General features: G+C 42.7%; 1 protein-coding gene across 3 annotated transcripts in view; it reads right to left on the reverse strand.

The window, feature by feature from the left end:
- Positions 1-27,659, reverse strand: part of CDK12 (cyclin dependent kinase 12) — a 719,108-nt gene that overhangs the window by 179,628 nt on the left and 511,821 nt on the right. For all 3 annotated transcript variants that reach the window (XM_044055049.1, XM_044055050.1, XM_044055051.1), the window contains 3 exons: positions 7,913-8,014; positions 5,691-5,768; positions 5,461-5,577 (listed from right to left, as the gene is read on the reverse strand). In XM_044055049.1, coding sequence (XP_043910984.1) covers positions 5,461-5,577; positions 5,691-5,768; positions 7,913-8,014 — 297 coding nt within the window. The remainder of the gene's footprint in view (positions 1-5,460; positions 5,578-5,690; positions 5,769-7,912; positions 8,015-27,659) is intronic.

Below are 27,659 nucleotides of genomic sequence, written 5' to 3' on the forward strand. Positions count from 1 at the left end.
CCTACTAGGGGCACGAGCAATTGGGGCACAAGTGAGGGGTGGACTTCAGAAGTCATTGTGGATTCTTTCCGTGAGGGGTGGCTTAGCACACCCTGCTTTAGAAATGGAGGTACTCCATTGCTTAGATCTCTGCATACCCTGAGAATGTAATCTGGGGGGGGGGGTCTGTTTCCCCTGGGTCTAGTTTGAGACGTCCTTGAGGGTACTGGAAAGGACCAATGTTTTGAGGGGCAATGCCTACTAAATCTTGGAGGCTGCACTTGCAAAAAACCTTTGACTGTCTGCATAGACTTAACCTTTTCTTCCATCTTTTTTAAAACCTCTTCTGCTTTGGTGCCAAACAGATTGTCCTTGTTCAAAGGAGCATCCAATAATTTTGATATGACATGGTCTGGCAAGGTCTGCTCCTTAAGCCAGGCATACCTTCTAAGTACAGAACCTGTGACTGCTGCCCTGCAAGATGCTTGCAGGGCGTCAAACCCATATTGTAGGGTATGCTTACTGACTTTGCTTACAGAATGCATAAGCTTCTGTAATTCTTTATTTTCTGCACAGTCAGGAAAGGTAGATCATTTTTGCTTAATAAGTTCCATAGTATGTTGCTGGTATTTCAGTATGTGGAACGGACAATTTAATGCTCTCATGGCAAGAGCTGCAGAGGTGTATTCTTTTTTACCCCATCTGTCTAAAGCTCGGGAATCCCTGTCCGAGGGGGGTGGGATTCTTACCTGTAGTTGCTTTTATTCCTTTAGGTCCTTGGGAGATGACCTCTAGGTCAGCAGTAGGATTTTTGAAGAGAAACTTGTGAGTCAGGGACTCTGCAGTACCAGTCAGGTTTCCTTGGAGAAGAGGGTAAAGTATCATGAGTTAGACTGGATTCCATAGACATCATCCACAACATCCAGAACAGGAGGGACAGCTAAGAATCTGTGCTGTGGTAGATCAAAAATTCCCCGAGTCTCTTTTTGGACTGAGGATAATCCTGGCATTCCCAATGGAAATGCTCCGTCAAAGTATGTAGGGTTTCACCAAAAGAAAAATCCTCTGGAGGGGAGGCAGAAGGAATGGATTCCTCTGCATCTGAATCCTCGTAGGAAGATAAGGGCATGTCTTCATAATCATAAACCTCAGAGTCGTCGGACTCCAGGTCAGATAAAGCTGCTGGGGACAAGTCTCTTTCTTTTAGCAGGGGAAGGCTGACTTCCCCTAATCAGCATGATTAGGTCTTCAGCCATTTTAAGCATCTGAGATTGTGGCAAGAAGCAGGCGCTTGAGATTGGGTCGTCGTTTTTTTAGGCGTAGCTCTTACTCTTGGCCTTAGAAACTCGGTAGTTTTAGAAAGAACTGAAGACATGAAAAAAGTGGTCGGTTTGTATTGAATATCGGTAGTGCAAAAAGCTTCCTCAGAAGCCGGTGCCTGCACAGCGGCTCTGGACCCATCCAAGGTAGAGACATCTGCAGGTTCTTTAGTCAAAGAAGAGTCTCGCGGCATACCGGACTCCAAACGGGTCTCGGTAGTAGCCTGTGAATCCATCGAAGTAGGCATCAGGGGCTGCGAAAGCATCTCACTCAGTACCAGCGAACTGGCAACTAGCTTAATGGAAGCGTCGTCGGCAGTTTTGGACCTGTGCTTTCTGTCTCTGTTTTTATCCTTACCTTTTTTTGGAAGATCGGTAGTCGGATGGCTTACCAAAGCCATTTTGGAATACGGAGATCAAAAACGTAAGTATTTAGCTACAATAAGGGCCCAACGACAAATAGTTCGGGAGCTGAACAAAGCACAAAACAGGCAGCGAGGTACGTCGTGGTCTGGGCCTAAACAGGTGACGCAGTAAGAATGGAAATCTCGGTGTGGTATTTGCTTTCCACAGGCGAGACAATTGTTAACTTTTTCTGACATCAATTAGAGTAAGAAAAAGGATCCCCAATGGGGTACTTAGCTTTAGAAGACTTCAAGATGATTCAGTTTCAGAAACAAAAACTCAGGTAGTGGCCAACTGGCAATTGTGCAAACTGTTCTGCTTCGGGCTCCTCAGCAAGACATACTGATGTAATGGCGTTGGCTGCTATTTTTATACCTCTGACGACCTGACGTTAGCATTGAAGCGACAGCAACCGATGCAGAAATACTAAGCCTCTTTGGAATGACTGAGGCCTACCCCTGGCAGGATAACCCAAGTGTGATGACTGCAACAGTGAAACATGAAGAACATCCTCGAGTAAAATCTGGATCCTATCTGGTCTGGTGGGACTGTTTGGATGACTCTCTTTAAGAACAGCTGTTCTATTTGAAGAGCTGCTTCGTCCCTTAGACTGGGTGGAACGTCTGGGATTTGCTTTGGAGGTTTGGGGAGTGAAACAACTACAAGAAATAACACTCTAAGCTAAGAACACACTAAACAATTTTGAGTTATCAGAAATATCAAATTAACAGAATATTCCAACAATATCAAAGACTTAGCTGAGAGCTGGCTTGAACCCAGCGTTACGGCAACGTGGCAAACGAGATCTGAGGAAACAGGGAGAAAGGGGTTGTGGGTAAAATCTTAGCTCGAGAGTCTTTGGCTGGCGCGAGCTTTGGTATAAGGCCAACTTGGTTCTGAGAGCTCGGAACCGAACCAATCAGTGATGAATGGAATGAAGATTAACATCATCAGATCAATACCTTCAAAGGTACAAAGCACACCAGATCTCAGCAGAGTTGGGTCTATCAACAGTCTTGGGAACTATTCCCAAAGACTGTACAATGAAAACCTTCTTGGGATTCTTCCTTTTTTTCTGCTAGTTCATTGATGTTCAGAAATCTCCAAAATATCCTTTCCTATTTTCTAAGAGAAATCTAGCACTTTAGGATAATTCTCCTACCACAGAAAAGCAGACTGACAGTGGGATAATACTACCAGTTTATAATGTTTAATAAAGGCTTTCAAACATCCGACCTTTCATACTAATTACAACTCAATCTCCATCTAAAAAATGGACAAAGTAGTGATTATTTGGAGAAAATTCACCTGATGGTGAGAGCATAAGTAATCTTGCACTGTACCTGGGAACACTGGACTGCTCTCCATATCTGGTCAAAAGAATGACATATGTGTGTGGTTATTATTCCATTCCCTTATTAATGCAATGCAGCAATGATCTTTATACCAAGCAACCCGTGTTACAGCTGCAGCCAATAATGGCAAAACACTTAATAGAAAGGATATACCTAGTGGTAACTTCAGGCTTTGACTCAAGTGCCCTCAAGCACCATGTGTTGTTTCATTACTCTGCATCACAATACATCTACAAAAGTAAAAGCCACCTGCATACTTGTGAAGGTAGTGCAGATTCATAACAGAAGCTCAATATAACCCACAGCCACCCACCACTCCCACCCCCAACAGATTATTTGTTTCAAAAACCTTTTTAGTCTGGTGGTAAACGACTGAGCAACGCTGAATATCAAGAAACTCCTACCAGGTAAAGTTTCCTCAATGCAGCAGATAAAATCTCCTCTAAAGGCCTCCATTATGCCAGTTCTACCAACAGGGTCCAAAGTCTGACTGCCCCACCACATGTCCTCAAATGGTACAATAGATGGGGAAGCACATTTCAGATTCTGCACACACAGTCATCTTCCTACATCTTGACCAGTAGATTCTTTATATCTTTTACCTAACAAAAGCCTTTACCATCCAGCTCAAAGTTACGGATTAAAAGGGAATTGCAGCAATACTACAAAGATGTGAAGCAACAACCGTAACTCTGTACTGATAATCATTCCACTAATGGAGATTCACAAATCTTTTTTTTTTAACTGTCTCATAAGAGATTAACTCTCAAGGGTGCTCAGCAGTATATTTATTTTTTATTTACTTAACATTTGTTTACCGTGATAGTCCAACTGGATGAAAGCCCGTTTTCAGTGAAGGCCCGGGGAGAAATGCTCCAGTTACAATAATAAAGATACAAGTCATAAATATTAGTAGTACATAGTTACACAATTTAAAAATGTACAGCAGTAAAAATTAACAGCATATAGCTACAGAAAGCACAGTTTAAGAGAAGTAATAACTAAAGAAGAGATTAGAATAGAAAGGAGATGAGTGAGAAGAGAGAAGGGAAGAGGCATAAGGAAGAAATGTTAAGTATGTGAGAAGCAGCAGGAGGACAAATTGTAACAGAGGAGAAGAGATGAGGGGATAGCAGATAAAGCAATAAGTTAAGATATATAATGTGTTCACAGAGTGGTAGAAGAGTAGATGGAAGCTAATAGAGACTGGAAGGGAATTAGCCAGGAGAGGTACATGAGCAGAGCCAGTTATTAAGGAAGACCTTTAGTTTTTTTTCTGAAGTGAGCTGGACTGGCAAGAGTTATTTTGGCTGGGGGATAGTACTCCAAATTCTGGAGATGTAGTTAGAGAAAAGAGTCACCAGTTTTGTTGGATTTAGAGACTTGGAACTGTAATTTAATGGAGGATCAAAGCAATATAGTGTTATATTATATTTAGCCTGCATTTCCATCCTATTACATCATACCTTACATGATACTACTTTCTCTTTTATCATGCAGGTAGGGCTCCATACTAATAATATAACTTGTCTAATGTGGATCTGATCTCTTACTAAAGTTTTCTTTCTGCCCTACAATAAGCAGTGACGTCACCCCAGACAATAATCCTCCCCATCACTACAATGATAAACATTAGGAGATCAGACATGTCCCCTCCATACCTCAGTAAAACATTTCAAGATCCCCATTGTTCTCCACTTCAACCTGACTTGGGCAATATTTTCATTACAACACATCCCTTATGATACACTTGGCAGAATAAAGACAAGCCCTAACAAACGGAACAATTTATGCAAAGAATTTGGTTCCTTTATGCACTACATTCTTGTTGGCTTGCCCCTTAGTGTGGGCCTTTAGCAATCTGGAGAAGGGTCCTTCTATGCACAAAACATGGGTAACGGGGAACATTTTGTAGCCTGGGAAAGTTTAAGGTGCCAAGCTGACAGAATCTTGCTGGCTTCAAATCCTTTGGACAGAGGAAGATGAAGCAGTCTTATCACATCTTACGTTTCATCAGATAAATTTCAAATCTTTGAAGGACATTCTTGAAAATTTCACAGCATATCACAGAAACCACGGGACCTATGGCTCCAAATATGTCATTTTTCATGAACTGCCATCATATACATTCAGAAACCATAGGCTTCACATACAACAACCTACCCAGCATTCTACCATTTTTTTAAATGAGGAACCAGACTTAAAATAATAAGGCTAATGGGATAAAAGACCTGTTTATTTTTTCTTTTTAATGACACGGGCCTTTGCTCAACTGACTATAAAATCACTTGCATCTCACTGACTTACCAACAGAGCACACAATGCTAATTGTACAGCATTATCAAAATACTTTTAGGTAACAAAGACCCCTGAATATGAACCCAAATCACTATAATACTTACGTTGCAAACTCCTCTCGCAGTCGCCGACGATACTGCTTCTTTGGTTTCATAGTGTTGAAGTATGGCAACTTGATTACATCAGGCCAGACTGCTGGACAAGGACTACCACACAATCGGCTAATAAAAAAAAATTACATCTATGTTAATAAAATTAAGTCATTAAATAATGTACCAAAAGAATATCTGTTATCAAACTTGCTCAATTCATTCAGAGGTCCACAACAGCTTACCTGATTAACTCTAACTGAAGCAGTTCTTGGTTGGCTTGAAAAATAGGTCTCCTAGTAAAAAGTTCTCCAAGAATACACCTGCAAAGCAAGAACAAGCAAAGCATGGAACAGTAAAAATTTGTAGTTTCAGTCCAAGACCACAATATCCATTACAGCTGTACTTAAGGATTTTGGCATGCACAATGTAATATGCAAAATCTTCTTCTTCTTTCGGCTTTTCTTGGTTAGGGGTCGCTACAGCGGATCATCTGTCCGCTCATGACTGGCAGTGGAGTTTTACAGTGTCGAGTTGCCAGCCAGGCGCCCAACCTTCCACAGAAGGCGCACACACACTCACAACCTAGGGCCAATTTAGAGTGTCAAATCCACCTACTACATGTCTTTGTGATGTGGGAGGAAACCGGAGCACCCGGAGGAAACCTAAGCGACCACAGGGAGGACATGCAGACTCCGCACAGAAGGCACCCCAGCCGAGAATCGAACCAGTGAACCTCTTGCTGTGAGGTGGCAACGCTAACCGCTGCACCACCATGGCCACCCTACACAATGTAATATGCAAAAATACTGGTGCTAATTTTAAAATTTCTGGAAACTCTGCTGCTTAGTAAGCGGCAATGGCATGCAGCTTAAGAATTTCACTTAAAGGTGCTTCTATCCTGTCTAGCTTTACCCCCTTTTTTTTGGACAGTTTTCAATTTGCCTTGAAATTATCTGTATTATAGATAAGCCTCTTTGTAGAGGCTTTGGAGGCTTGCAACCATTCTCTTTGTAGGTCATGTCAGTCTTTGCCCCTGTACCCATTTAGAAAGTTTTAAAATAATGCTCATCTGCTGATTCCGGCAAAACTAATGCCTCTGACCTTACTTCAAATGACAGCTTATTTTTTTTAGATAACGGCAGTACAAACTGGAAATGATTTTGTTTATTGCATACAATCACCTATGTAAGTAACCAAGAATGTTTTAATTATGCAGTGTGCATGCATAACTCCATATACCAGTAGATGCTTTTGTGGTGAACATGAGTATATCACTGTGGTAATATGAAATGGCTAAATAAATAAATAGAGGCTTACATCAGATTTGATACACACACTAACTTTCTAAACTGTTGTAATAATGGTGAAAGGTTGTGCAAATGGATACAGTGTGGCAAGCCAGACTCCAGAAATGCCTCCAATATTATATGGAAAGATGTGTTTTCTTTATTTTAAAAACAAACCATCAGCAGGATAGGATGTTTCCCACCATTAAAGTAAGTACTTCATATTTACATAAATGGATAGCTGCAATTATATGATTTTAGAGGAGTGATGCTCTGTAGTAATAAGAACTTGCCACAAATGTTTTTCAAAGCTGAACATCTTTCTCTTCCAAGGGGGCTTGATTTACAATGCAAATGACGTCACATTACATCAATCCACAAGAATATTTCAGAATATAAATTTCCTTATATTGCAAAATCATCATTTGTTCTACCCCAAAATGACCCAAAAAGGACTGTAATGCTTAAGTAATTTGGTCATTCACATAAACCTTTTCTCCTACAATGTACTCAGAGTCTATACAATGTTACGCAGTGCTGCAGTTTCCTTTCCCTCAGAACATTCACTCTGTTTACTATATTTAAGCAAGTCCTTTTGAACTCTCTGTAAAACACTTCGGCACATTTATAACTACTTCAATGCCATCTAACATGATTTCTGGAGCCATTTCCTGTGTCTCCTTCAAAAAACATGAAGCTGTGTCTTCTTTTTTATTACCACCACTCCATCCATTTGTGGCTGGGGTCATACAATGGATGTATGGCAACGGTGGAGTGTGTCAAGCTTTGGCAGGATATCCTATAGGTTATCAACACTGCAACAATGACCAATGACGAACAATAAAGATGATTCTGCAACTTTGGTCTACGTACTTAACCAAAACTTTTGAAAATGAATGTAGAATGTGCCCACATTTTATGACCTTACTATGTACTTTCTGACAACTGAAACAATGCACCATCATAATTACAAAGAACAACACAAGCTACATTTGAACATTGCTGGTCTCTCCCAAATCTATCTTCCTCTAGCACCTATAAAGTCTACTCCACAAAAATGGGAATAACCAAAAACTAAGATAAATGCTAGCTGTTGAGAAATAAGCTAAATAACTGCACATACAATGCAATCATTGGGACAAGCAAAGTTAAAAAAAAAAAAAAAAAAAAGTTCTTACCCACAACTCCACACATCTATGGCAGGTGAGTAACGCTCCTCTCCTAACAGCAGTTCAGGTGGTCGATACCACAGTGTAATAACCTTATTTGTGTATGGACGGCTGAAGAAAATAATACATTGAACATAAATTACAAGTTTCATTCAATTAGGAATCGCAGAAGTTATCAGTAATGCATTACAAAATGCTTTATTTAAAAGCACACCAGCACAACTGAAACAATACTGTAATCACAACTGAATGCATCCAAACAGAAATGAAAAGAAAAGAAAATTTGTCTGCTGTTATTTTTTTACTCGCTTGTTTACCTAAGTGGTAGGACCAAATAGAAAAAACAAATGTAATACAGGTGGAAGGTAACATTACAAACAAAAATTGAACTACACAAAAATATCACAAATAAACTTTATGAAACCAACATACACATTATTTATGCGGAGTAAAGCAAACCTTTCTAATCTAACTAAAAAAAGCTTAACTCCCTTTGCCAGCAGTTCAAGTCAAGACCTACTGTATGAATTTCCAGCTCTAATAGACTTTTACGTTGTTACTAAAGATAAAAACCAAAAACGCAATCTCATCCTTATAACTCCTTGCTGGTCAACACAATCAAGCATGCCCTTTTAACAGAGATGCTGGTGGCTCAAGGCATGCCCTTCTAACAAAGATGCTGGTGGCTCAATTAGTGAAAATGTCATTCCATTGCAAACTTACATAAAAGCAGGGTTCTACTTCAAAACCTCAAGTCTATCAAACAGAAAGGATCTCAGGCTGAAACTAAAGAGCCATAATCTTTTGTTCTTCAGAAGTGTTATCTATTCTAAAATGAGCACAAAGGCCTACCATCATAAGATCATAGCTTTCCAAATGGACCAGAACCTTCCACAGATTCAAGAACAGAATGCATCCAAGCTTCCAGTTTACTACCTCGAACATCTGCACCATCTAGTTAACTTACATAAAGCTGGTTTGATGTCACCCTCCATAAAATATGAACGTCTTCTCTTTCTGCCACTACACCTTTATAATATGTGCAGATTTTCAGAAAACTGTAAACTAGGTCTTGCAAGGGATTCTTCACTTCTGACCTTAAGATGCCTTGCAACTCCTTTTAATGGCTTGATCTTTACAACAGAAAAAAAATTAACTCCATCTCTTTTTGAAATGATTGACTAGAACACAAGCATCTCTCTCAGAAAATATATTTCTTCTAAGAACTAAGCTAACACATGAATGAAGAAAGGAGATTCTGCTGATAGGGATTACTGCAATTAGGGATATAGACAGGGAAGAGGGGGCTGGAATTTATTGGAGAAAACTGGCAAAGGAACCAAGGTATTGGGAGCAAATAACTAGAGAGGGAGAGGTAACAAAATGGGATGAGACCAAGAAAGTATTTGGACTGCAGGTTAGAGATTGCCTTCCCTATCAAGGACTGATATCAGAGTATATGCAAACAAAAAGAAACAGCGGATCCTAAATGAAAGACCAGATCTGGTAGAGTTTTTAGTAGAATCTAGAACAGAAGCTACCATTAAAAAGGAATAATCAATAGAGCATATCAAATATTGCATTATAACTATAAGAATCAGATGAGTTTAGAAAGGATTGGGGCGAGGGACTGGATTATCAATTCTCAAAGAAACAATGGAAGGATATATATGTATGTCTCCCAAATTTGCAACAAAACCTAAAAGATTTAGGATTTTTGCTTAAAAATGTTTACATAGGTATTTTTATACCCCAAACAGACTCCAGAGTATTTTTCCCCAGGTAGACAGCAAATATTGGAGGGTGTGAAAGAAAAGAAAGAGGTACCTGGGAACATACTTTCTGGGAGAGCGATGGATTGGTGTCTTTAAGGATCCCCTGCAGGATGCACTGTCGGGAGATGCTGGATGGACAGATTGGTGTGACGAGGGAGATGAACTTTCTGAGCTACAGTACTGAATCAGAATTGCCTAGACATGGTAAGATCTTGCTGCCTCTAATAATGTTTGCTGACAAAAAAAGCAAGCACAAGAAAATGGAAATCAGCATCTAAACCAACTATATTAGAAGCAGTGAATATAGCAAGAGAGATAAAACAAGAGAAACTGAGATCTTTAGAAAAGGGTAGGAGCAAAGTACATAGGAAAAAAATGGGAACTGCGGGAAAGTGCAGTTGTGTACACTAACCATAAATGTAGATGTTCGAGCGTATTCACTGTTGCAGTCATCACCTGTGGGTTATCCTTGGTGTGATAGACCTCGGTCGGCCCGAATATCAGAGTCAATGTTTTCGTGCACCGGCTGCCGTTGCATGTAGTCTGACATCAGGTCGTCAATGCTATAAAGCAAGGCAGGCGGCATCATTAAATCAGTTTTTATTGCCCTAACCCATCAGAAGCACAAGGGAAAAGAGAGAAGCAGTCCTGGTGGCTAAAAGCCACCTAGGGAAGCTTATGTCACACTAAGGGAAGACGTTAAATGGGGGATGGAGGTAGGGAAACCAAGACTCCAACAGTGAATACACTCGAACATCTACATTTATGCAAGTGTACACAACTGTACTATGTTCTTCCTGTTTCACTGCTGCAGTCATCACCTGTGGGAGGATTCCCAAAGCTGAGGAAAGGGATGGAAGGATAGGTTGAGTCCTAGGTATGGGTTAGGAGGCCCTGCAGAATTGCAGAGGCAAGCCCTGCCCTAGACTTAGAAAAGACGGGTAGGTGGTAATGTTTTGTAAAGGTATGGACAGAGGTCCAGGCGGCCATTTCCAAGATATCCCTGGTGGGTACTTCTCTGAGGAAAGCAGTGGAAGTGGAGCTTGCCCTAGTGGAGTGGGTACGGATAGACTTAGGGATGGATTTCCCATGTGGGCTGTAGCAAAACTGGATACAGCGTGAAATCCATTTGAAAATGGTTTGCTTGGAGATGGGTTCCCCTCTGCCCCTGGGGCAAAGCTTACAAGTAGTTGGTCTATTTTTCTGAATGGCTTAATACGGTCCAGATATTATCTGAGTTGCCTGTGTACACCTAGTGAGTGTAGGATTCTTTCCCCCTTGTTTTGAGGGTTGGCAAAAAAGGTGGGAAGGTGTATGGCCTGGTTAAGCCTCACATCAGATACCACCTTGGGCATAAAGGAGGGGCTAGTCCTCAGGGAGACACTGACCACATGGAAAATGATGAAGGGCTCAACAGCCATGAAAGCTTGAAGTTCGAGACCCTTCTGGCTGATGTGATAGCCAGTAGGAAGGCAGTCTTCCCAAGAAAGGTATTTCAATTCTGTAGAAGGTTCGAAAGGAGGTATGGTTAGTTTTTCTAACACATAATTCCGGTCCCAGGGTGGTGTGGGAGGCCTTCTGGGAGGCCTGATATTAGAAGCCCCTCTAAGGAATTGCTTAATCAAAGGATGACAGAAGAGGGGTGGGTTTCAAACATAATGGGCTGAAATGGCACAGGCATGAATTTTAATACAGGAGAAAGAGAGACAACTACTGAGCAACTATGCAAGGTAATCCAGGATGAGAGGGATGGACGGCTGGGAGGTACTGCCCCCCTTTGATTGTTTCCAGGAACAGAATCTTTTCCATTTTCCTGCACATGACTTTCTTGTACTGGGCCTTCTGACTTTTGTGAGGATGTCCATACCTGTTTGCCTAACAGGGACTCCTTGTTAGTTTTTAGTGTACAAGCCATGCTGAAAGATTGAGAGTCTGTATGTCTAGGTGCAGTACCTTCCTCCCCTCCTAGGTCAAGAGATCTAACATCAGGGGAAGCAGCTTTGGGGCTGTAAGATTAGGCTGCGTAACAGGGAGTACCAATGCTGTCTGGGCCAGTCTGGAGCAATGAGGATGGCCCTTGGTCGCTCCTCTCTTGCTTTGATCAGAACCTTGGGAATAAGGGGCAGAGGAGGGAACGCATACACAAAGGGAGTTTTCCAGGGGAAGGTCAAGGCATCCACCTTCCACGCTAGGAGGTGTAACTCCCTGGTGCAGAACCTCTGCAGCTGGTGGTTGAGATGCAAGGCAGAGAGATCCACTTCCGGGGTCCCTCACTCCTGAGCAATTTGCAGAAAGATTTCTCTGCGGAGCTGCCATTCATGAGGGTCCAGTAAGTTTCTGCTTAGGTGGTCTGCCAGGGTGATGTTGACCCCTGATAAGTACAGGGAAATTAGGTATAGCCCCATGGAGGTGGCTGTAAGCCAAAGACTCATGGCTAACCTGAACAGAGGGTAAGATTGAGTGCCCCCTGCTTATTGATGTACCACATCACTGTGGTGTTGTCTGCTTTTATAAGGACCACCTCTAGCCTGAGATGGGGTTGGAAGGAAATCAGAGCCTTTTGTACTGCAATTATTTCTTTCTGACTGATATGCAAGTGAAGTTGCTGGGCATTCCAAAGGCCTTAGATAAACCTGCCTGCAAGGTGAGCACCATAAGCAATGTCTGAGGCGTTGGTGGTGATGGTCTGGCAGCAAGGGCGGAGGATGAAGGGAAGGACCACTGTTCATGGCACAGGCCTCTGCCCACTAGAGAAATCCGGCCCTTATACATGGGATCAGAGGGGTTGTGGTCTCTTAGGGACTGAGTGCTGACACCAAAGTTTCTTTAAGTACCACTGAAGTTTTCTCATGTGAAGCCTGGTGAGGGGGATAAAAAGGATGCAAGATGCCATGCATCTCAGGGCTTGCAGGAAAGTACAGTTGTGTACACTTATCATAAATGTAGATGTTCAAGTGTATTCACTGTTGCAGTCATCACATTTGGGTTATCTGCTTGCAGTAGCCCTCAGTCGGCCTGATTATCAAAGTCTTGGGTCCTGCGTCAGTTGCCGTCTCATTTTCCATGACGTCAGGGGTATGAAGCATGCAGTCGACACCTTTGCATCAGTTTTTCTTGCCCCAGATGTCAGGTGCCCCGTAATGGGAAGCAATTAAATATAAATATGCAAGGTTATACCTCCAACAAAAAAGCAAATACAACAAAAAGCTTTTAAGCATAGTAAAAAGAGAATAGACATATAGCCAAAAGAAGTCAGGGGGCTGGAGGGAGGGTAACCAGGACTGCAACAGTGAATACACTCGAACATCTAGATTTATGGTAAGTGTACACAACTGTACTATGTTCCTCGTGTTTCACTGTTGCAGTCATCACATTTGGATAGATTCCCAAAGCTAAAGATGGGAGGAGGAATTTAGATAGCATTAGGACCAGCTATAAGTCCCTGCAAGAGTGCAGTGGCAAAACCAGCTCTGGATTTAGAGAAAATAGGCAAATGGTAATGCTTGGTGAAAGTATGTACAGCACTCCAGGTAGCAGCTTCTAGGATGTTCCTGGTAGGTACACCTCTGAGAAGGGCTATAGAGGTAGATGCAGCCCTGGCTGAGTGCGGTCTTATCCCCTGTGGGATAGGTTTTCCGTGGTACTTATACCAGAAATGAATGCAATGGCCTATCCATTTAGAAATTGTTTGCTTTGAAATGGCCTTCCCCTCTCCCCTGCAGCAAATGCCACCAGCAACTGTTCAGACTTCCTTTGAGGTTTAGTCCTGTCCAAGAAAAATCTAAGTAGTCTGTGCACATCTAAGGAGTGCAGTATCCGTTCCCCTTTGTTCTGTGGATTAGAAAAGAAGGTTAGCAAATGAATGGACTGATTAAGGGCTACGCTGGATACCACCTTGGGCATGAAGAAGGGGTTAGTCTTGAGGGACACCCTGTCCACATGAAAGATGATGAAAGGCTCCAATGCCTGTAATTCAGATACCCTTCTTGCTGAAGTGATTGATAAAAGGAAGGCTGTTTTCCAAAAAAGGAATTTTAACTCTGCACTTCCAACTGCCTCAAAAGGAGGTAGAGTTAGTTTTTCCAATACAAAGTTAAGGTCCAAGGCTGGAGTTGGGGCTCTCCTGGGTGGTCTTAAGTTTTTGGCCCCTCTGAGTAACTACTTGAGCAGTGGATGAGAGAAGAGATGTGGTTCTGTGTTGTAATGAGCTGAAATGGCTGAGGCATGAATTTTGATGGAGGAAAAAGAAAGCCCTTGTGAAGCATCTCAGTTAAGTGTTGAAGAATCTGAGGTACATTGGGTGCTGCTGTGCCCATCCCTTAAGTTTGGTTCCAGGAACAGAATCTTTTCCATTTTTCAGCATAAGATTTTCTAGTACTAGGCCTCCTTGCCTCCAAAATGACATCCAACACTTGTTCATTGAGGAATGGTAACAGAGAGGTCAAGCAATTAGCCAGGCTGCCAGGTTCGGGGTTTGAAGCTGAGGATGCAGAATCTGGCCATCCTGCTGGGACAGCAGAGTAGGGGTCTGAGGCAGGTGCCATGGTGCCAGCAGTGACACACTGCGCAAGAGGGAGTACCAGTGTTGGCGTGGGGAGTCTGGTGCAATCAGTATCATCCTTGGTTTGTCCTGTTTGATCTTTAGTAGTACTCTAGAGAGGAGAGGCAGAGGAGGAAAGGCATAAACTGACAGATTTTTCCAGTTGAAGGACAGGGCATCCACTTTCCAAGCTTGCTTGTGGAGAGTCCTTGTGCAGAATTTGTCCAATTGGTAGTTCTGGGTGGAGGCAAACAGGTCTATATCCGGGCTCCCCCATCTGTTTATCAACATGTTGAAAGTCTTTGGTTCCAGTTTCCACTCGTGTGGGTCCATGAGATTTCTGCTAAGATAGTCTGCCAGTGTATTTAGCTTTCCCGGCAGGAATTGAGCCTGTAAATGCACTTGGTAGCTCAAGGCTGTGTTCCACAGAGCCATGGCCAGTCTGCAGAGGGGGTATGAATGGGTCACCCCTGCTTATGTACCACATAACAGTGGTGTTGTCCATCCTTACCATTAATTGTCCTGGAAGAATGTGGTCCTTGAAGGCTGTCAGAGCATTCTGTACAGTTAACATTTCTTTTTGATTGATATGCAGGTGCATTTGACTTGGGTTCCATTTGCCCTGAATGCACACTTCCCTGCCAGGTGAGTCCCCATGCATAATCTGATGCGTCTATTGTTAGGGTTTGGGTAGCAGGGGGTAGAGTGAATGGTAGTCCCTTGTTTTGGTGGCAGGCCTCTGCCCACCAAAGGAACTCTAAATGTAGGCAAGGTATGATAGGAATCAATGCTTCTAGATCCCGAGAATGTTGACACCATAGGCTTTTTAGATACCACTGCAGTTTCCTCATATGCAGTCTTGCATATGGAATTAGGAGAATGCAGGAGGCCATGAATCCCAAGGCTTGCAGTATTTGCCTTGCAGATAGCAGGGTTTTTGTGGCCATTAGTTTGAAGTAAGCTGTCAAATGAATTTGTTTCTCTGGCATGAGGAAAGCCATCTGGGAAGTTCTGTTCAAGCTTGCTCCCAGGAATATAATTTGTTGACAGGGTACAAGATGTGATTTCTTTTCATTTATGATGTATCCCAGAGAAGTTAGCACCTTGTGTACAAATGCCAGATGATTAAAAAGCATGTCCTGGCTTTCTGCCTGATTTAGACAATCGTCCAGGTATGGGTATATTTGAATATTTCTTTGCCTGCAAAATGCAATTACTGGAGCTAGGTACTTTGTGAATACCCTGGGCACAATAGATAAGCCAAAGGGCAGGGCAGAGAACTGATAGTGCATGTAGCCTGCTTTGAAGCGTAGGTATCTTCTGCAAGATTCCCTGATTGGGATGTTCAGGTAGGCTTCCTTTAAATCCAGTGTTGCCAACCAGGCATCCTTGCCTAGCATAGGAAGCAACTGGTTAGCATCGCGAATTTTGGGATCACCAAAAAGGTGTTTAGGATGGAAATGTCCAGGATAGGACGCCATGAGTTGTCTTTTCTGGGTACCAAGAAAAGTCTTGAATAGAAACCTGGTCCCTTTTCCTTTTCTGGTACAGTTTGAATAGCCCTTATGTTTAAGAGAGAAAGCACTTGCTTTTGAGCCTCTGCACACTGATTTGGGGGTAGATCTAGCCAACCATTTGAGGTTGGTAACGTGTGGAAGTGAAATCTGCATCCTTGGGAAACTATATTTAAAACCCATTTGTCCTGGGCAATTAGTTCTCAGTTTTTTGTCTGCAGAGCAATTTTTCCCCCTAAAGGAGCAGAGAGTTGAGAAGGGCTTGGAAGTTTTAAAGTTAAGTCATTGAGACAGTTTACCATAGGGGGAGTCTTTTTACTTACTCCCTAATTTGGAAGTGGGAGCCCCCCACTGCTTAGGCCTGTGCATACCTTGGGACTGAAGCCTGGGTGTTCTGCTGGTTCTAGGTTTGGACAGAAGGCCTGGAAGAGGCAGGAAAGGACCAATTCTTAGAAGGCCAATGTCTACTAAATCTTGGAGGCTGTAACTGTAGGAAATCTTTAACAGTTTGCATAGATTTAGCTTTTTCCTCCATCCTTTTCAGTACTACTTCTGCTATGTTGCCAAACAGGCGGTCCTGATTTAAGGGAGCTTCCAGCAATTCGGCTTTAACATGATCAAGCAAAGAGTGCTCCTTAAGCCAAGCATGTCTTCTAAGTACAGACCAAGTGACAGCAGCCCTGCAAGATGCCTCTAGTGAATCAAAACCACATGGCAAAGTATGTTTTCCAACTTGTTCAGCAGAATGCATTAAATCCTGTAAATCCTTATTTTCAGCACAGTCAGGAATCAACATCTTCTGTTTAAGCAATCCAATAATACGCTGCTGATACTTTAACATATGAAACTGGCAATTTAAGGCCCTAATGGCCAAGGTTGCAGAAGTGTATACCTTCTTACCCCATCTATCCAGTGCCCTGGAATCTCTATTAGAGGGGGTAAGATTTTTGGCAGTAGTAGCCTTAATGCCCTTGGGTCCCTGTGAAATGGTCTTAGGATCCGCAGTAGGATTTTTAAAAAGGAACTTGTGAGAGTCAGGAACCCTGTAACATCTATCAGGTTTTCTGGGAGCAGGAGGTAAAGAATCAGGGGCCAAGCTAGATTTCGAAAAGGCATCATCAATAATGTCTAGTACAGGAGGGATAGCTAAAGGCCTGTGTTGGGGCAGGAGTAAGAAATCCCTAAGCCTCCTTTTAGAATCAGAGAAATCCTGACTTTCCCAGCGGAAATGCTCCCTAAGAGTATGTAAAGTTTCACCAAAAGAGAAATCCTCTGGAGGGGAAGCAGTGGGAATAGAGCCTCTGCATCAGAATCAATCCTCATAGGTAGATAAAGGTAATGGTCATCAGAGGAAACAAATTTCAGAATCCTGATCAGAAGTATCATAGGCAAATTCAGTCCTAGGTCTCTTAGAGGGGGAAGGTTGGCTTCCCCTGATTAAAGTAATAAGGTCTTCAGCCATTCTTATCATTTGTTTTTTAGGCATAGAGCCCTGACCATGCGGTCTGGGCGTCTGTTTTTTAGGCATGGTTTGAGTTTTAGGCCTTGAAGAAGAAGATGCCATCGGTTTAATAAGCAAGTCAGTAGGCCTGAATAGACACTCAGAAGCCAGTGCCTGCACAGTGGCTCCGGACCCATCCAAGGTAGCAAAATCCACAGGTTCCACAGTTGAAGCATCTCGCAGCATACCAGACTCCGAATGGGTCTCAGTAGAGGCCTGCGAATCTGAAGTAGTGGGTATCAGGGGCTGCAAAAGCACCTCACTGAGTACCGGCGAACTGGCAACTAGCTTATGAGAAGCGTCGTCGGCAGCTTTAGACCTAGGCTGCCTGTCTCTGTCTTTATCTTTGCGTTGTTTCTGAATGTCAGTAGTCAGATTGCTTACCGAAGATATATCTCGATAATTGAACAGAGTACCAAAATATTTACAAGTGTAAATATACTGACGATGAACAGTTCGCTGTTTAAATAAGGCACAAAACAGACACCGAGGTACGTCGTGGTCAGGGCCTGGGCAAGGAATACAGTACGAATGAAAATCTTTATGAGGAATTTGCTTTCCACAAGAAATATAATTATTGACTTTTACTGACATCGGTTTAGAGCAAGAAAAATTTTCCCCAATGGGGTACTTAGCTTTAGTTGAAGACTTCGGTTCTGAAACTCGAAAACAAAAATTTCATGAGTCGGAAGACTGGCACTTGCGAACTGCTTCTGCTTCTGGCACCGCACGGCAAGAAAGACTGATGTAATGGCGTCAGCTGCATGCTTTATACCCCCCGACTACCTGACGTCATGGAAGATGAAATAGCAATTGATGCAGGACCCAAGACTTTGATAATTAGGCCGACTGAGGGCTACTGCAAGCAGATAACCCAAATGTGATGACTGCAACAGTGAAACACGAAGAACATCTTCCTCACAGTGAGGTGGCTTCTGGAAGCCAGCTGGGTGAAGCAGAGGAGGCAGGAAGCTCTGGTTTTCTGGGGATAGGAACGCCATTTGGGATGCTGTACCTAGCACAGCTCCCAGGAAAATAATTTTCCTGGTGGGGTTTAGTTTTGTTTTTTTTTTCTCATTGATGGTGAACCCTAGGGAAGAAGGAGAGATTTGACAAAGAGAAGGTCCTGGAGCAACTTTTCTTTGCCCTCTGCCTGAATGAGGCAGTCATCCAGATAAGGGTAAATCTGTATAACTCTCTGTCTGCAGAATGATATAGCAGCGGCCAAGCATTCGGTGAATACTCTGGGAGCAGTTGATAAGCCAAATGGCAGTGCAGAGAACTGAAAGTGTTGATAGCCTGCTGTGAAGTGCAGGAATTTTCTGCACGAGTCCCTGATGGGGATGTGGAGGTAGGCATCCTGTAGATCTAGTTTTACAAGCCAGGCATTTTTTGCTTGCATAGGCAAGAGCTGCTGCAAAGTAAGCATTTTGAATTTGGGGACCACAAAGGGGGTCTTCAGTTTGGATAGATCCAGGATGGGGCACCAAGTGCCCTCTTTTCTGAGAACAAGGAATAGTCTGGAGTAAAAACCTTTTCCTGTTTGATTTAGAGGGACAGGTTCTACTGCCCCCTGAGATATTAGAGTTTGGACCTGTTTCAATGCCTCTGCCCAATGGTTTGGGGGGAGTTCTGGGTACCCTCTTGGAATTGGGAGTTCGCTGAAAGGGAATCTGTATCCCTGAGAAATGATTTGGTCCCATTGGTCCTTGGTTATAGAAACCCATTTGCCTTTGAAGAGGGTGAGCCTTCCTCCTAGTTTTTGATGAGTGAAGGGAGGGCAGAGGGGGGAGGGAAAGTCACTGTGAGAGCTTGCCGTAAAAGCTTGGCTTAGAACTCCCTGCCTTAGAGACGGAAGTGGTCCACTGTTTGCTTTTTTGCTGGCCTTGGGATAGGGGCCTTGTTGGCCTGTCCCTGCAGGGCTTACCTTGGCCCTGTCTGCTGGGTGCAGGGAAGGCCCAGTGCTCAGTTCCTGCTGAATCTGGGAGGTTGAACTTGAAAGAAATCTTTTACAGTTTGCATAGATTTTGCTTTATCTTCCATCTTTTTAAGCACTTCTGCTTTTTCCCCAAACAGGCGCTCCTTGTCTAGGGGTTCATCAATAAGTTTAGACTTGACATGATCAGGGAGAGGTTGTTCCTTCAGCCATGCATGTCTCCTAATAACAGATCCTGTCACTGCTACCCTGCTAGAGGCTTCTAGGGCATCATATCCACATTGTAATGAGTGCTTGGCCACCTGACAAGCAGAGTGTAGTAAATCTGCCAGCTCCTTAATGTTGGCACAATCAGAAGCGGAAGCAATCTTCTGTTTTAATTGTTCCAAAGTGTGCTGTTGGTATTTTAACATATGGAACTGATATTGAGTGCTCTGATAGCTAAGGTTGCAGAGGTGTATACATTCTTACCCCCATCTGTCCAGAGCTCTGGAGTCTTTGTCAGAAGGAAGAAGATTCTCGGCAGAACTAGTCTGAGCTCCTTTGGGTCCCTGTGTAATGACCTCAGGGTCTGCAGCAAGGATTCCTATACAGGTATATGTGAGAATCCGGTACTCTATAGTACCTATCAAGTTTATTTAGAACAGGAGACAGGGCATCAGGGGCTAAGCTGGATTCATGGAAAACCACCTCCAAAATAGGTGGGATGGTCAGGGGTCTGTGCTGGGGCAGGTCCAGAAACTCTCTAAGTCTTTTCTTAGACTGTGGGAAGTCTTGAGACTCCCATTGGAAATGTTCCCTGAGGGAATGAAGGGTTTCCCCAAAAGAGAGGTCCTCTGGAGGGGAGGCAGAAGGGATGGACTCCTCTACATCTAAATCCTCATAAACAGTTAAGGGATGCTGTTCCTCTTCAAAAGCAGAATAATCAGATTCCTTAGACTCTTGGTCTGTCAACTTCTGGAGAAGAAAGCCTTTTCCTTTTAGGAGTGGGTGCTTGAGTACCTCTGATAACGGAGATGAGATCCTTCACCGTTTTAAGAATTTGAGCTTGGGGTGGGAGAGCAGTAGCAAGATGGTGGCTAGAAGCAGATTTCCTAGGAGTGGCCTGGTTACTAGGCCTGAGAGAATCCGTCAGTCTTCGAGAAGCAGTAGTCAGATGCGAAGACATCATTTTTTGTCTAGATTCAGTAGTGCGAAAGGCCTCCCCGGACGCCGGTGGCTGCTTCGCAGCTCCTGACTCAACCGAGACAGAGACAGCCAAACGCTCGGAAAACGAAGTAGATTTCTGCGGCATACTGGACTCTGAAAGGGTCTCGGCAGAGGCCTGTGTAGATAAGTCGGTAATCAGGGGCTGCGAAAGCACCTCACTTAATTCCGGAGAACTGACTACTTGCTTAGAGGTAGCATCATCGGAAGGCTTAGCCTTGTGTGGCCTGTCTCCATCTTTACCGCTACGATTTTTTGGAATATCCACAGATTGTTGGCTGGCAGATGCCATATCGAAATTCAAAGATGGAACACGAAAATAATTTGTCTACAAAAAGAGCTCTACGGCGAATGGTTATCACATTAAAGAGGGCACAGAACCGGCAACGAGGGTCGTTGCGGTCTGGGCCTAAACAAGTGATGCAGTAAGAATGAAAGTCTTGGTGTGGGATCTGCTTTCCACAGGTGAGACAATTGTTAACTTTTTCGGACATCGGTTAAAGCAAGAAAAAAGGGTCCCCAATGGGGTACTTAGCTTTAGACGTTTTCTGCTGAAATTCAACTTCTGGTAGCAACCAACCAGCACTCGTGCAAACTGCTTCTGCTACGGGCTCCACGGCAAGGAAGACTGGTGTAATGACGTCGGCTGCCTTGCTTTATAGCACTGACTACCTGACGTCAGACTACAGGCGAAGGCAGCTGGTGCACAAAAACATTGACTCTGGTATTCGGGCCAACCGAGGGCTACCACAGCAGGGGAAAACCCACAGGTGATGACTGCAACAGTGAAACACGAAGAACATCAATACATACAGATGAGGAATTAGGTTAAAAGAAGGCAGGACTTTAATGAGCTATGTAATGTTTCATTAAAAATGACTGGGTAGATTATAAGTGATGTATAGTGTTTGCAAATGGGAGTGTGTCATTATGGTTTGTGATGTAAAATGCTTGCAACTAGGATTGTGTTGGTGCTGTTTGTTTACATTTATATAAATGTATGATGCCTTATATCATACGTGATGGTTTAATAAAGCTGTTTCTTGTTTTTAAAAAAGGGGCAGGAATAGAATAATTTATGTAATTTTGCTTTGGTTATAGGACATATATAGCAATATATGTGAAGTATAATGCTTGTGAATGTTAACTTGTTAATATAGTTACTTTTGTATAAATGTAAATTTGCCAATGTCACAAGTGATAATCCAATAAATGCATTTAAAAAAAAGAAAAGAAATTTCTCAAGTACAGTTACCTCAGAAAGAATTTCTTAACCACAATTCTTAATGTGTGAAGTAAAGGATACATTTCCAAGAGAACACAGTACCTAAGAAGACATCACTAGTTTATATCTAAAGTGTTTTTTAGCATTCCCTTAAACCAATCTGTTTAACCACTATTTTCTTTTTTCTACAGAGAAAAACAAGGATGAAAGAACGCTGTAAATTATGGATGTTCAAAAGCAGCATGGGTACCAATGTGAAACAATTACACTATGGAGACAAAGTGACTGCCTGTTTATAACATTTCTGAAAGGAAACCAAAGAGTGTTGCAAATTTGCCATATACAACACTTTCAGTTAGATGGATAACTGCATTATCCTTTGTAAAAACAGCAAAACTTGATTAGGAAGGTTAAACCGGGTATATGGTGGTGTCTCATTTTTTATGGTAGTAATCCTCAAGATGGCCAAGACACAAGAGAGCACCAGTGCTCCCCTAAGGAAGTCAGGCAGATAAATTAGGCCAGTGGGTAACATCCTCCTCCAGCCACCCTTAATTCATGTGATGGATTTCAGCTTCAATATACCCAATATATGAAAAGTTACTGCTATGGTATGTACATTCAAACAACTTTTTTCTCCCCATCTTTCTTACTCAGATACTGGGTTTTCTGACAAGAAACTAGAAGAGTGGACCAAATCCAAGCCACACCTAAGGAAGTGTTCCATCTGCAGGGGATCACATTACACACAAATATTTCAGACCCAAGGACCACTGTATCCTCAATCTCCTCTCTTACATGGACATTGAAGTGAAAGATAAAAATCTCCCACCCTCAGCTCCAGAGGGGGCAGGATCAGTTTGCCCAGGTATGAAATGTCCAGCAAATAAGCAATCATCATATGTCAGATAATAGGACCCTACAGCAAGCCAGAGGTGACACCTGACCATGGGGGCTTACAAAGGACCCAGGAGTGGCATCAAATTATGCTCCCAGAACTGTGATGAGAACTCTCACCAGACTATGAGCATCACACAAACATTCAATGCATGAGCCTTTCTCATATGGTCATATGGTACTGGAAGACTGACTGCAGTCTTTGCAACTGTAACCAACGTTCCTTACACAACTTGCAGCAGACTCCCTGAACCTACATTTGACCACCTAGCCACTATGGAACTCTAAAGATTACTCTGTTAAAAGAAAGATGGGCCCATTCATGCTCTGGTCATTCTAACAAAGAAAGGTTGGCTCTGACAGCACATGATGCATACAATGTGCTGCTGGCCAAAGGTATTCCTGTTGTTGTTGGACTATGACAAGTACAAGGTCAATACTTCATAACAAACTGTAAAGTAGGAGCCCAGGCCTGCTATCTGACCTCCAGATTCCTTAATTTTTCCCATCTATCTGACAAAAGCCCGTGATCATATGAGGCACTTCTCCTGGCCAGTTCCTGTGTTGAACACACCTTTCCTCACACTGAAAAAGGCATTCAGCTTCTCTCTTCATGAAATACAGGTGACCGGACAATGTGTCTGTCCGAGACATTTGAAACAATGTTTATGTGGATCCTGGATGGTGATATTACAGAATAGTTGTTTTGAGAAAAAAAAATCTTTGTCACCATTACTGAAACTAGCAAATTTACATATATATAACATACTACCATCCAATTTCAAACACACACATTGTACCACTGTTCCCCTACAGTACTATTTACATGCCATCTTGGCTACACAACTATGTACCTTTCTGGGCATCCCATCTATATTCTTTTTTAATAAACAGAAGAGCATATCATTACATGGTACACATTCATTTGTGTGAAGGCACATGTCCGACTGGCCATATACGTGAAACGGTAAGCCAAAGTCCGTTACGTCGACGTCCCGAAATGTCGTAAGAATATCGAACTTAGACATTCCCAATCGCTCCACCACCGAAACGAGCGCCACCATGGGTCAAAAAGGGGGCGAGGTTTTGTAATTCGTTTTTTGCACTTTTTGAATTTCGCAGTTCGCGGAAGCAGCATCACAGATATGGCTGCCGAACTTTTGAAGGTAAACCCATTAGATTAACACTATAATTTAACACAAAAATTCATCTGGGATAAAAGCTGTATACATCAATTATCCGCTTAACCTCCTCAAAAAATTATCCTTTCCTCAACATCTTTTCGTAAAACATTATATTCCTAGCAGCATTCCTACTAATACATGCTTTCACCTCGACTCTTTACCTCTGTCTCTCGCCGAGTGGATATGCAGTCTCCTTATTCACAATACAGTACTCTAATGCCTCTCTCTCTGAAAACTCCTCAATCAGCACACAGTTAATGCCAGCTAACGCTGTCATTAGGCTGCGACAACCCTCCACGAATCACTTCTCTCCTTAATACATAACCTACTTCAACTTACAAGAACACTATCTCCACTACATAAACCACCAATGTCTCACGTTCCCTTGTCTAAATCTTCTTTACCACTACGTCTGGAGTGCATCACAATGAGTAGCAACCAAATGTGCATTTCATAACTTTCTAGCAAACCATGTCACATTATGAATTAACACACACCAACATTTCAAATAGTGCCCTTGCTCTGACCCAGACATTACTCTCAACCACTGATCAGCATAGCCAACAGCAAATAAGGAAGCCAGTTATCACTTCATAACTATTCTTTCAAACATATCTAATATGGCCAGCCTGTCCACTCTAATAAAACACAGTCAACACAAATGAAACACATGTGCCAACCAGACTAAGCACAGGCTAACTATAACAGATAACTAGAAACAGGTAAAAGAGAAATACCTTTTAAGTCAGGACACCAACCTTTGTTAGACTTACATGCCCAAGAATACCATCCTTACATAATTAACATCTATTAACAAATATTCCTCACATTCCTAGCAAATTAGAATAGCTATATTCAGCTTTAATCCCTCCCATTCTACACACTACTGAAGCCACACATGAAAACTACCAACTTCATATATCAAACATACCTCAGCACAGCACGCACTTGAACACTGTCACTAATTCCATGCTGTCTCTTCAATGCATGCAAGCAAGTTTACTAAACTAGTTACCTTAAATCTGTACCAAAATTGTCCCATACATTCAATCTTCCTTACATTTTAAGTTAAGTTATGCACACAAGATAATTATTTAAACCTTCATGAAAAATGTATACCAGTACAAACATTCTTCGAATTCCGGCCTTCTAGTACATTTAGTACCTCACTGTATTCCATAGACATTAAACCATCTAAGAGTATTTTTCTAGATACTCAAGAAAATGTTTTTCTCCTTCACTGAATAACATGCACTGTGCCTGGCACCACAGTGCAGAGGAACAGAGCCCTAACTACAGCTTAGACGACAAAGGTTTGATACGCAGTCCTGCCACTGGAAGAGCCGAGCAGGAAAGGAAATGAGTAAAATGGCATGGCCTGCTCGCCTCTCTTGGGCAGTGAGGATAGTAGGAGATATTCAGTGCACACACGAGGACGTGTGTTTTATCTCAAAAGTATCTCAGATAAAACATCTAGTACATGTATTACATCATATACCGAAAGATGGGGGACGGAATGCCATATAATGTAAAACAACTGCATCTGCAAGGAAAGGTTAAGATCCCATGCACCTCTAATGTATGGATTTCGCTTTCACACTCCACAGTACACATACATACAGAAAGTACAGTTATGTAAAATCTTACCATAACAGTACATGTCCTGCTCTTCACTGTTGCAGTACTCATAACCTATGTGGTCTGCTGCCAGTAGCAGCTCTATATCCAGCCAAAATTCCAAAGTCTTTAATTCTTATCAATGTCATACATCAGCTGTATGGTCCTTGTGTCAGTGTACGGCATAAAGGTGACTTATGAACACACCAACATCAGAAAAGAAGTGCACTAGGAGAACTACAGCCACACCAGGAAAAAGGAGAACATGTACATCCAAGGAAAAAGGAGATGCCTAAGCAGAAGGGCAAAGACCCCTCAGCCAGACAGAAGTTCCCAACAGCGAAAAAGAAGGAAAAAAGGGGTAAAAGGGAGGGACTGAATACTGCAACTGTGATGAGGAAGACATCTACTGTTATAAGATTTTACACAACTGTATTATGTCCTTCCATATCACTGCTGCAGTATTCATAACCTATAAGAGTATAAAAGCTACAGTAAAAGGAAGGGAAGGCATGGAGTAGTTCACACAAGTAAATCGCAATCAAAGGGACCCCATGGAAAGGGATCCTCTTGAAGCTCAAGACACCAAACAGAAAATCTCTTCCATTTGTACATGTATGAGTTCTGGTACTAGGTTTCCTGGCCTCCTGCAGAACCTTATACATCTCTTCAGAGAGACGTTGTTGAAAGGTGATTAAAATCCTAGTACCCAATGTGTCGACTGAAAAGTGGGCAGATGATGGTGATGGAGAGCTCCCTTACCTTGCTGTAAGAAGATCCATCCAGTGAGATAAGTTGTTATGATTGCTCCTGGCAGAGGAAAGAAGAGGGGGAACCAGTGCTGTCTGGACCAAATGGGCAGTCGTCAACAAGATGTTCAGAGTCTCCTGTCTGACCTCATGCAGGACCTTGGGAAGAAGAGAAAGAGGGGAAAGCAAAAAGGAATATCTTCTTCCATGAAAAAAATTGTATTCACTCTCCAAGCCAGAGGACTTGAGGTTCTAGAACAAAAGTAAGGAAGCTTTCTGTTCAGAAGGGAGACACTTGAAGGATATGCCACCTATGAACTATGTCCACAAACACCTCTCTGTGAAGCATCCACTCATGAGGGTGTGCCCTGGATCTGGTCAGTCTGCCACCAAATTTTGTCCTTAAGGAATGTAAACTGCCTGCAGAAAGACTTAAATTTGTAATAGCTAGAGCCCAGGCCTGAAGGGCTAGTCTGCAAAGAAGATGAAGATCTTGTGCCCCCCCCCCCCCCCCGCTGATGTACCACATGACTGTGGCGTTTTCTATATAAATCCTTAAAGCACCTGGGAACCAAAGGGAGAGGCGGGCCTGGATAGCAAAGATAAGGGCTCGCATCTTTTTACTGTTGATGTGATCCAGTCACTGATGATGGGGCCAGAGAGCCTGAATCCTCTCAATGCCCGAAGCAGTCCCCCATCCCTGAATGAGGCATCTGTAAAAAGCTCCTGAGATGGACAAGGATGGACGGGAATGCCTGGATTGAGAGATATTTTCGAAGCCACCACTGAAGCTCAAGTTTTAGACACAAAAGTAAGAGGAACTGGAAAATCCAGCAGGTGGCAATGCTGAAATCACACCAACCACAAATAGCCCTGAAGCTTTAGCATGTGAAGCTTGGCAAAAGGAAGCATTTGGATGGTTAAGACCATGAACCCCACAGCCCTCAAATGCTCTGGGAGGCATGAGCGGCAGAGGAAGCAACAAATGGAAGTAGGTGGTTAGAGAGAGTACCTTGGAAGAGCAGAGATGCCAGCATTGGAATAGTTTGAATCCTGCATCCCAGAAAGATGTGATCTTGAGAGGAGGAAAGGACATACTTCTGGAGATTGATAGTGAAACCCAGACTGTGCAACAGGAGCCTAGTGAAGTAAGGTCATGCAGCAGCCCGGAAGAAGGAAGAGTTTGAAGAAGCAGATCACCCAGATAAGGAAATATCTGTACTCTCTGAAGCCTGAAGAAAAAGCAATAACTGGAGCAGTATAAAGACCACAGAGCAAAGCAGAGAACTGAAAATGAGAGGAAGAAACATAGAAATGTAAATACTTCCTGAATAAAGGGTGAATGGGAATATCAAAGTAAGCTTCCTTTACATCCAGGGGAAACAAGGAAGGCTAGAAGAAGCAAGAGGTGAAACAGACCCTGGAGGTATAGCATCCTGAAAGTGGGTAACTTGAGGAAAGTAATAAAAAAACATTGATCTAGAACAGGCCTCCAGGACTCCTTTCTGGGGACCAGAAACATCCCGGAATAAAACCCTGTACACATTAGGGCCTCTGGGACAATCTGAATAGTGTCCTGATGTAATAAACCCAGCAATATTGCTGAAAATGG

Source organism: Protopterus annectens, chromosome 13.part0, assembly GCF_019279795.1.
Source record: "Protopterus annectens isolate FY-2018-M chromosome 13.part0, PAN1.0, whole genome shotgun sequence".
Classification (NCBI taxonomy): domain Eukaryota; kingdom Metazoa; phylum Chordata; order Ceratodontiformes; family Protopteridae; genus Protopterus; species Protopterus annectens.